This window comes from Onychomys torridus, chromosome 2 (genome assembly GCF_903995425.1).
Source record: "Onychomys torridus chromosome 2, mOncTor1.1, whole genome shotgun sequence".
NCBI lineage: Eukaryota > Metazoa > Chordata > Mammalia > Rodentia > Cricetidae > Onychomys > Onychomys torridus.
Genome location: NC_050444.1, coordinates 153,543,884 through 153,554,209, shown reverse-complemented (window position 1 = coordinate 153,554,209; position 10,326 = coordinate 153,543,884). Strand labels below are relative to the sequence as shown.

The window sequence follows — 10,326 nt, the reverse complement described above, 5'->3', positions numbered from 1 at the left end:
CTTATTTTATTTCCTAAATCTAAACGGCATAGTCCTCCATGCCAAGCCTTTGAAACTGTTTCCAGGCAGGGCCCCATTCACCAACTGTAGCATGCCTTGTCCTTCCCTGAGTCCTGGTGCCACTGTCTCTGATCTGTGCTCACCTGGGACATAGGCAGCCCACAGTCCGTACGGGTGGTGGGTTCAAGGTCAAAGAGGAGACAAACTTCCACATGAGACCTGGAATGAGGAGGCCCCCTTGTCTCCTAGGAGCCTCAACATCTTCATCTCTAAAATGGGTTGAGGAGGCCTGGGGTGATGGCTCAGTTGGCATGGTGCTTGCTGAATAAACATGTGGGCCTGAGTTGAGATCCCCACCACCCAAGGAAAAGGCCAGGCACAGTGGCCTTCGTCTATCATCCCATTCAATGTCTGTAAGTGGATGTGGGTGTGAGAATGAGTGTGGGTACAAGTGTGTGAGTGCATGAGTGTGTGATGGTGGGTGCCAGTGAGAGTTACGACGGATCCCAGCTCATGAGAGAGACTGGTTGTGTGTGACTGTGTGTGTGATTTTGTGTGTGTGACTGTATGTGTGATTTTGTGTGTGTGACTGTATGTGTGATTTTGTGTGGGAGAGTGTATGAGAATGTGATTTTGTGGGAGTGCATGAGTGGGTCAGAATGTGTCAGCAGTGTCCCTGAATTCCAGTGCCTGCTAAACCAGATCATACACTCTGGGCCTCAGCCTCCCCACTGGCCAAATGAGGATCAACTCATCTTTGACTTTGCACCTCATGTGTGTGGCACACGGAGGCATGCACTTGTACATTAAGAGGGTACATGTCTTCAGTCTTCCATGTTTCTCCAATGTCTTCTCCCCTCATTCTCCACACTGACCTTCCTCAGCCCTGTGCTCTCTATTCAGCGTTTCACCTACCATGTTCACTGGGACTATGACCTCCTCCTTGGGAGACTGAGCCAGGCACAGAAGGCACCCAGAGGATGAAAAGCTGACTACCCAGGATGGGACTGTTGATCTGTGTGGCATCCATCTGCGGGCTCTGCCTTCCCCTGGGGCCACCCTGAGAGTTCTCAGTTTATCCTGCCTTTGCACGCAGGAGACCAGATTGGTGGCGGCAGGCACATCCACAGAAGCCCGATATAGACTTCCAATTATCTTTTAATTTTACCTCTGTCTTCATTTGTTCATTTCAGTTTTCTCTACACAGAGACTTTTAAAAAACTGTAATTTATGGCATTTAGATAATATTTGTTCACCTGCAGATGGCATGAGACCTGGGTTGAAGCCTGAGCTAGAATCCTAACACCCTGGATGGGAGGTGCTGCCTCCAGGGACCCCAGAGCCTCCTTCTTCTGCCTTCTCTGTATGAATCGTGGCTTCCGACCTTCCCAATATGCAATGGTCAGCCCCAGCTTTCCCTCTCCATCTGTACTCTGACCTTCCTGGGGGCCCCCACAGTAGGCACACCCCCTCATCTTGAGGGCTGACACTCTCTTCTCGTGGCTACAATCTCTGTTCTGCTGGCCTCCTGCAACAGAGGAACAATAAACCCACATTTCAAACATTCACAAGTAGACTGCTGAGCGGGGAGACCACCATTTTCTGTCTCTCAGAGGGGTCTGTGGGCATCAGCTCTCACCTGACCGGAAGCCCACCTGCTTCAGCTGATGTCCCTTTCCTTGCTGGGTCTAGTCCACTAGGTCCAGGTCCTGCAGAAGACAGACACCTTGCTCCAGGGCCTTGGCGATAATAAAGACTAGGAGAAAAGACTGAGGAAGGAAAAGCCAGTCTGGAAGGATGGAGCCCAGAGTAAGGTGGCTGGCCATGGAAGGACCCAGGAAGGCCTGGAGTTTGGCTGGACCTGGATAGTTGGAAAGATCCCCACCTGCAAAGATAAGGAGGCCTGGCCTGCAAGAGTTGACAAAGCTCAGCACACTAGGCAGCAATCAGGATACAACACAGAAGGGTAAACTGAGGCTGTGGAGTAGAGGGTTACACAGATAAGGGTCTGATGGGGTAGGCATCCTAAGAGGCCAGCAAATGGCTCTGTGGGTAAAAGCTCTCAGCCAAGCCTGGCAAACTGAGTTCAGTCCCCAGGATTTACATGGTGGGAGGAGAGAACGGACTCTTGAGGTTGGATTCTGACCATCAGGTGCATGCTATGGCAGGGACACACACACACACACACACACACACACACACACACACACACACACTCGCTATAACAAAAAAGTGTAGAGTGTTCCCACGCTCAGAGCCCTCAGAACCAAGTCCCTGGGCCCTCAAAGTGAATCCTATTTTCGCTTTCCAGTCAGAAAACAATATTTAAAAAGTGGAGCGTGTGCAAAGAGCATCTAGGCAGCCCAGCCACCTGAGTCCTGGGCATGGAGGAAGGGTTACGCAGAGCGGGGTTTGGGCCTTTCTCACTGACTTGGTAACTCCTTGCAGCTGAGACCTCTGCACCCACCCTTGAGGACCCTGAGAGGATCCTGGTGTGTGCATGTGCATGGAGGATAGGAACAGCTGAGACTCACAGAGCTTTAGCAACATGGGGCTTCAAGCATGTTAACCACAGCCTGAGGAGGTACACATGCTGTCCCTCTCCCTCCCTATCACCTTTCAGATAGGGAAATGGAGGCACAGAGAAGTAAAGTTACTTGCCTAAGGTCACACAGCTGGTGAACAGCAAACTCGGGCAGTTTGGGTCCAGGGTCTACAGTGCCAATATTAAGGTGGGTATGGGTTGGGAGTTGAGGGGTGTCAGTCCTCCACGGACCTCTTTCCCTATGAGGTTGGCTCATCATGAAGAGGGTGTGTTTCTAGGGTCTGACTTTATGTGGGTGCTAATGCGCCATATTTCCTGGGCTGCTTTAGCAAAGCTGGTTTTTCTTCAACTTGTCAGACATGGAGGAGGGCAGAGGCGGTCAACAGCCCGGTCAGGTGGCTTGGCTGCTGGCCCAGGCTCAGCCTCCCCCACTGCTTCCTCACTTGGCCAGTTAAATGCTACTCCTCCGTTGGGGCCAGGACCATCCCTACTGGCCCAGTACCTGTGGCTCCACCTGCCCCCCCAGGAACCACAACAGAAGCCGCCCCAAGCCTCCAACCTAAGGATTTGCAAAAGAGAAAACAGCAGTGCTCACACACAAAGACCAACAGCGCACGCTTCCAGGTATCCAGTAATAAATCTAAGAGCCAGCTTCCTCTTCGGATCCCTGCTGGACACTCTGAATGCCCTGTGGCAGGAGGCTGATCTCAAGCCCAGCCTCTGGTTAGAAACCCCTCCCCCTTTCAGGGAAGGATCAAAAGAGGCCATCAGGGACCTCAGCCATCCCTTGCCCCAGTGCCACCTCAGCCAACTCAAAGTCACCTCTGCTCCAGCAACTCAGCTGGCCAGAACCAGCTAGGGACTCCCTCCCACTCCGCAGCAGGATCCAGGAACTTGCCCCTATTGGGCAATCATTAATCGGATTCTTGGCATTCCTCTGCCCCTGGTCAGCATGCTTCCCACCAGAGCCGGAGCAGAAACTCAGGACTGGCATTTGGACATGCAGCTGACCAGCAAGCTGGTGCTGTCCGCAGCTGCGCTGCTCCTGGTAACGGCGGCTTACAAACTCTACAAGTCCAGGCCTGCCCCCGCCGGGCAAGCAGGGAGAAATAATAAGAGCCACAAAGCACAAGATGAAGCAGAGGGCTTGGGGCAAGCTGCCTTCCAGGGGGCTCCTCCTGGGACCCCACCAAGGGGGCCAAGACGCAGGAAGGCCAGCAAGGGAGCTGGGGCCCCACTGGACTGCAACTTGGAAGACCCAGGAGACTCCTGCCAACTGGTCGCCTCCAGATCTGGGGAGTCCACAAGAAAAGGCTCTGATGAGAATCAGAGAGGGCAGCACCCAGATTCTCAGCAGGTGCCTCCACCCTGCAGTGGCCAGGAAGCCGGAACAGCTGTTAGAGGTAAGCCCAACCCTCCCCACCTCCCTCATCTGGGTTGTGAACCTACAAGCTCCCCAGCCAGACTTCTCCCAGAAGTGGGCGGCAGCTGTGTGGGTAACAAGCTTTCTCCATGGCCAGACGGCAGACCCCCAGAGCAAACAGGGTCTAGAGACCCAAGAGCCCCCAACTGTTGCACTGATCCCACAGTGGTCAGCAGTGACATGAACCAGAGGTGGGTCTTCACCCATGTGACAGGGGTCAGCAGGGGAGAGGCTGGGACCCTCCAGGCTGCTGCAGACATGGGCCTGGCAACACAGCAACAGGAAGGAGCCACCAATGCCTCCTACACCTTCTCATCTGTGGCCCGGATCCGGATGGAGGAGAATGTTATACAGAAGGCCAAGGGACCAGGGCCTGAGCTAAAGGGCAGAGTATATGACTACTTTGTGGAGTCCACATCGAAGGCTGTCTCCAGGCCGCTGGTCCCCTGCACAGCAGCTCTGGCTAATGCTCCATCCCCTGGGCCTAAGCCAGAGCCCCTGGTCACAGGAGCTGACTCCAGAGGCCAAGCTGATAATAAAGAGGATGCAGCAGAGGTAGTGCCAGCCCCCTCTACATCAGGCTTCAGCAGAAAGGTGAGTCTCTTGCAGATCGCTGAGAATCCAGAGCTCCAACTGCAGCCGGAAGGCTTCAGGACACCCCCTCCTGCCTACTTGGACCAGGAAGCCCAGATCAATTCAGCCTGCAGCCACGGGGAGCCCCATGTACAGCTTGTAGCTGGGACCAATTTCTTCCACATCCAGCTCACCCCTGCTTCAGCTCAGGATGTCCGCCTGGACCTGGGCAATTGCTATGAGGTGCTGACCTTGGCCAAGAGGCAGGGCCTTGAGGCCCTGAAGGAAGCAGCCTACAAGGTAATGAGTGATAACTACCTCCAGGTCCTCCGCAGCACAGACATCTATGGGGGCCTGAGTGGGGCAGAGCGGGAGCTGATCCTCCAGCGACGGTTCCGTGGCCACAAGTGCCTGGTGGTGGCCGACGTGTGTCCCCAGGAAGACAGTGGCCGCCTCTGTTGCTATGACAATGTGCAGGATGCCTGGCACCCGCTGGCCCAGCTGCCCATGGAGGCCATGTCCCGGGGCTGTTCTGTCTGTACTCTTTTCAATTATCTGTTTGTGGTGTCTGGCTGCCAAGGACCTGGGGGCCAACCCTCCAACCGGGTCTTCTGCTACAACCCCCTGACTGAAATCTGGAGTGAGGTGTGCCCACTGAACCAGGCCCGGCCTCACTGCCGGCTGGTGGCCCTGGAGGGGCACCTCTATGCCATTGGAGGTGAGTGTCTGAACACAGTGGAGCGTTATGACCCTCGAGCGGACCGCTGGACCTTTGCTCCACCACTCCCCAATGACACATTTGCCCTGGCACACACAGCCACAGTGTGCGCCAATGAGATCTTTGTCACTGGGGGCAGCCTGCGCTACTTGCTGCTCCGATTCTCAACCCAGGAGCAGCGTTGGTGGGCCGGCCCCACGGGGGGCAGCAAGGACCGCACAGCTGAGATGGTGGCTGTCAATGGCTTTCTCTACCGTTTTGACCTCAACCGCAGCCTGGGCATCAGCGTGTACCGCTGCAGTGCCAGCACCCGCCTCTGGTATGAGTGCGCCACCTACCGCTTGCCTTACCCCGATGCCTTCCAGTGCGCCGTGGTGGATGATCATATCTACTGTGTGGGACGCAGGCACATGCTCTGCTTCCTGGCCGACCACATCTCGCCCAGGTTTGCGCCTAAGGAGCTACACGGTTTCCCTGCTGCGCGGGGCACCCTTCTGCCTGCCGTCCTGACCCTGCCTGTCCCTGATGTGCCCCAGACCCCTGTCTAGCAGCCCCTCTGCTGGGCTCCATAGGGATGCAGCAAAATTCTCTGCTCATCACTCTGGGTAAGAGGTGGGCAGGAACTTGGCCGTGGGGTGGAAAGTTATCTCTTCTCCACCATAGGCTACAGGGCCTTGGAGGATTCTTTAACCCCCACAGTCCACAGACCTGCTACAACAGTGAAGCCAGGGCCCAGCATTCCAGGACAGCGGGTGCCAGCACTGTCCTGCAACTCAGAACTCCTGGCAGGGGCTATTTCAGGACCCCACTGAAACTCAGGGCCATAGTCTCATCCCAATCACAGGTGGCAGGGGACCCCCAGGGGGCCCCTCAAGCTGCTTAGCTTTCTGTAATCCAGCACAGACCACCTTCCTAAGCACTGGGGCCCACCTTTGAAGCTTCTAGAACAACTGAAGGAGGAGGTTTGGGCAGAAGCAGGAAGGAGCTCACGATACCCCCGAGATTCAGCCAGAAGAACCGGCATGGCTAAAGCTGAAGGCACCCACAGGGACGCCTGTTTGCAGAACATATTGACCAAGGACCACTTTACTTTTTTTTTTTGGTTACCTCAAGTTCCGTGTGCTGGAAAGAAGAGAAACATCCATCTCAGCAGGAGTTCTGTTTGAATATTAGTCATTGCACAACTGAGGTCTTGGGAGACAAGGTACAGATGTGGTTCCAGACTCCCTTTCTCCAGACCACAGCCATGCTAGACTACCACCTGACCACAGCACTCTCCCCAGAGTTCAGAATCCTCTCTGCCCGCTGGCCAGGACAGCGACCGCTACAGCTCATCAGCATGGCCTTCTCTGTGTCTGGTAGCCATCTTGTCTGCTTTGTCAGATGGGAAGGAATGGGGAGAAGAAGCAGGTCTGGGATGGAGCTAAGAAGATGGAAGGTCCTAGTGGAACATCCAGGAGGAACATCTTTTACATCCGAGGAGACTCAGTTCTAGGTAGAAAGACAGAGAGCCTGATCCAACCTTTCACTCCACCGTGCCCTTGTTCCATTCTAAGGAAACAAAGTCGTCGGGAGGAAAGCAATGATGTTCTTGGAACTAGCCAGGAAGCACGAGGTGTGAGTCACAGTTGGGGCGGTCCTGACAATTGGGAGACTAACACTTGGACCCTGTGTTCCTTTGAAGTCCCCCACAGATCCCTCTGATGGCCAAGCAGACCCACGGGGGGTCACACAGCTGCTGGAAGTGAGGCTGGGGGACTTTTTGGAAGATGCAGGATTAGAATGCAGAGCAAGGAGGAGGTTGGCATGGAGATGAGAAAAGAGCTTTTGTTGGACCACGCAAGGCGACTACCCTGGCCAAGGGCCTGGGAGGAGGAAGTAGCTAAGTGATTCTTGAATTGAAAGCTAAGTAAGAAAGGCTGTCTGGGCCACACTGGGTTGCCAGGGAAGGGATCCTGCCCTCTGCCAAGGTCATGTTGATACTTAGGCATCAATCTCTGAGGAACATTGGGATGGCTTTAGTAAAAAGAGTGAAAGATGTTGTGGACATTTGTACACAGTGTGAAAATGTATTGCTGTGATTGGTGTCATAAAAAGCTAATAGCTAGGCAGGAGGTATGGGCGGGACTTCCGGGCAGAGAGAGAACTCTGGGAAGAAGGTGGAGTCGCCAGTCAGATAGGGAGGAAGCATCATGGGTAGTACAGAGAGATGAGGTAACAAGCCATGCAACAGAATGCAGATTAAAAATAAATGGGTTAATTTAAGTCATAAGAGCTAGTGGGACAAGCCTACGCCAAGGCCAAGTTTCATAATTAATAATAAATTTCCTTGTCATTATTTGTGAGCTGGCAGCCCAAAGAAAAATCTGATTACAAAAGGGGGCATTGGCATGGTGGTGCCAGGCTGAGGCAAGGTGCTTTGGGAAGATACCTCCAGATCCTACGCACAAGCGAGCCCAGGTCTGAGGGCAGCCTCTGGCAATGAGCCAGACAGAAGGCAAGACCCCAGCCAAGCTGGACAGGGTCTGGGATAGATTCTAGGCTCAGGAGAAGAGAGAACACACTAGGGAAGCTTCCAGAAGCCTATGGTGTACCAATGGAACCAGGCAAGTATTCCAAGGAAGTTGAAAAGGGGGGGGGGGGTTCTAGACCCAGTGAATGATGAGTGTGGTATTGATAGAGAGGCTGTTGAGATTGGGCTGTTGTGCCTCCCTTGTGCTCATGTGGCAGACATCACCAACCAATTCCTATACCTTTTCTGATGAGTCCTTATAATGACCTCAGAACTGATACAAACAGAAACCCAGCAGTTAGTTAGCAGTTAGTTTAAACCTACCCAGGCTGATAGGTCAGAGCTGTCATGCCATCACTGGCTTGCCAAGGGGCAGGTTTGGGGGATGGAAGTGGTTACAGTAGAGCCAAGTAACCCAGGGAACCCAGCAGAGGCACGGTGGTCAGAGTTCACTCGTGAAATGGATATGTGCAGGCTGTTTGCACCGGGCACTACTCTGTTGCTGGAGGAACAGAGTTCCAGTGGAGGAGAGCAGGCTAGCTCATAGACCAAGCACAGGAAGAGAGACATTGAACTCAGGAAATGTAACCACTAAAACAAGGGCAAAGCAAGCAAAGGGCTCATTCGGGCCTCCTGATGAGATGGTATCTGTGGAGGGAGATGCACGGAGCAGGAAGGGGAAGGGTTCTGTCACTAAAGGGAACAGGGCTGCTTCAGAGGAAGACCATCTCAGACTGATCTGGCTCCATCTCTGCTCTCTAGGAGAGAAGCCGACTTGGTGGCTGGAGCCGGCATAATTACCGGGGAGTCACAGGCACTATGTCCATGTCTGCAGCTGGGGGCAGCCTGCTGGCATCTGCTTCCCATGGGTTCAGAGTCTAGGCTGCCCACTTGACTTTGGGGGAATAGCCTGGGGCATGCCAACCTCCTAGCCTCGGCTTCTGGATGGCCTGAGTGTCAGCTGGCTCTCTGGGGGCCATCTGTCTTGCTTTTTTTCTAATAAGAGTTCTTACTGCTTTGGGGGAGGAAAAATGACGTTCAGGTTATTTTCCACTTTAAGCCAGTCCATGTTCCTTTATAGAAAAATAAATAGACAATCGGAAGATAGAGAAGTGTATATGAAAACTCTCAATTCTGCCACCCAAAGACATCTCCCGCTGCGGTGCGTGTCCCTTGGGTCTCTTGCTTCTGTTTGTGTGTTTTGTTTGGTTTGGTTTTTGCTCGGGTGTGTTTGTGCTGAACATACAATTCTGTTGCTTCCTTCTGCACACGGCGTTTTCAGAATAAGCATCTTCCGTGTTATTACAAACCCTTGGTAAACATCATTTCAATAGTCACAGAATATTCCACCGAGTGAATGGATCACACTCTATTTAAACATGTTCCCCTCCTTTGGGGCCTGTGGATTTGTACCCCCTGTTGATTTCTTTTTCTATCATAAATAAAATGGCCTTTGTTTTCTCCTTCTTCTCTAAGGTCTCCACCAAAACCAGAAAAGACAGGTCAAGTCCTATCTGGAAGTGTGTGGCTGCTGAAATAAACAGCCTCTAGCATTTACCTAGAATTGGGGCTTCACCCCTTTTGAGCTGTAGGGCACACAGCTGACCTTGGCGATGCCCAGTGAGAAGATCAAAGCTGGCTAGTGGGAAGGAGTGGCCCAGGCATCCTTCATACAGAGTTCTCAGTGAAGTGACATTGTAAGCATTGCACATGCTTGTGTACACAACTCCTCACTACCACAGCCCTACTTACTGGTGAGAAAATGGAGCTCAGAGAATTTAAGGAAATATCTTCCCTAGAGGCAAAATCTGAAGACTTTTCATTTCTTTAAAGTACACCAGGGGAGCTGAGAGTGTGGCTTGGTCCAGTGCTTGCCTGGCAGGCATGAAGCCCTGGGTTACATTTCTAACATTGCATAAACTGAGTGTGGTGGGACCATATCTGTAAACTTTGCACTCAGGAGGTGAAGACAGGACTAAGAGGTTCAAGGTCATCCTTGACTATCTAGTAAGTTTGAGGTCAGTCCAGGGTTCTTGAGACCCTGTCTCAAAATCCCAAACAAAGAAGTGTGCTGGAAGCCAGCCACACCTTGGCTGGACACCAGCCCCAGCTCTGGGATTTTTATAACCTTGCTTTACCCATGCCAATCAATCATGCTCTGTTTATGAACCTTCGACTACAAAGAGATTTTCTTCATTCTCTTAATGCCTACATCTGCAAAGCAGGTTTGACCCCTCCAAGCTCAAGGGGACGATGTGAGACCAAGACTACTCCCTGTTAAGCCAACAGCCCAGGAACAACTCTAGAACATGCCCCAGAAGAACCACCAACTGTCCTGTAGAGTCCAACTGGACAAGGGTCCCCCGACCCTACCCCGTGTATTCCACTCCCTTGCTCAGTGCCTGGGCCTCTGGTCTTAGGTTTCTCTAGATGAAAGGTAGATGTCCTATTTTAGGGCATCTGGGTTTCAGGCACATAAGCACCTGCTCTGCTCAGGCAGGGAGGGGAGTTCAGGACCAACCTGCTTTGCTGATTGGTGCTTACCCAGGTCAGAA

The 10,326-nt window shown here is 52.9% G+C and overlaps 1 protein-coding gene across 1 annotated transcript; it reads left to right on the top strand.

Annotated features, from left to right (window-relative positions):
• Nucleotides 1-3,349: 3,349 nt before the first annotated feature.
• Klhdc7a (kelch domain containing 7A) lies at nt 3,350-7,368 on the top strand. The gene has a single exon (XM_036178657.1). The coding sequence runs from the start codon at nt 3,498-3,500 to the stop codon at nt 5,805-5,807; it is 2,310 nt and encodes a 769-aa protein (XP_036034550.1). The 5' UTR covers nt 3,350-3,497; the 3' UTR covers nt 5,808-7,368.
• Nucleotides 7,369-10,326: the final 2,958 nt, after the last annotated feature.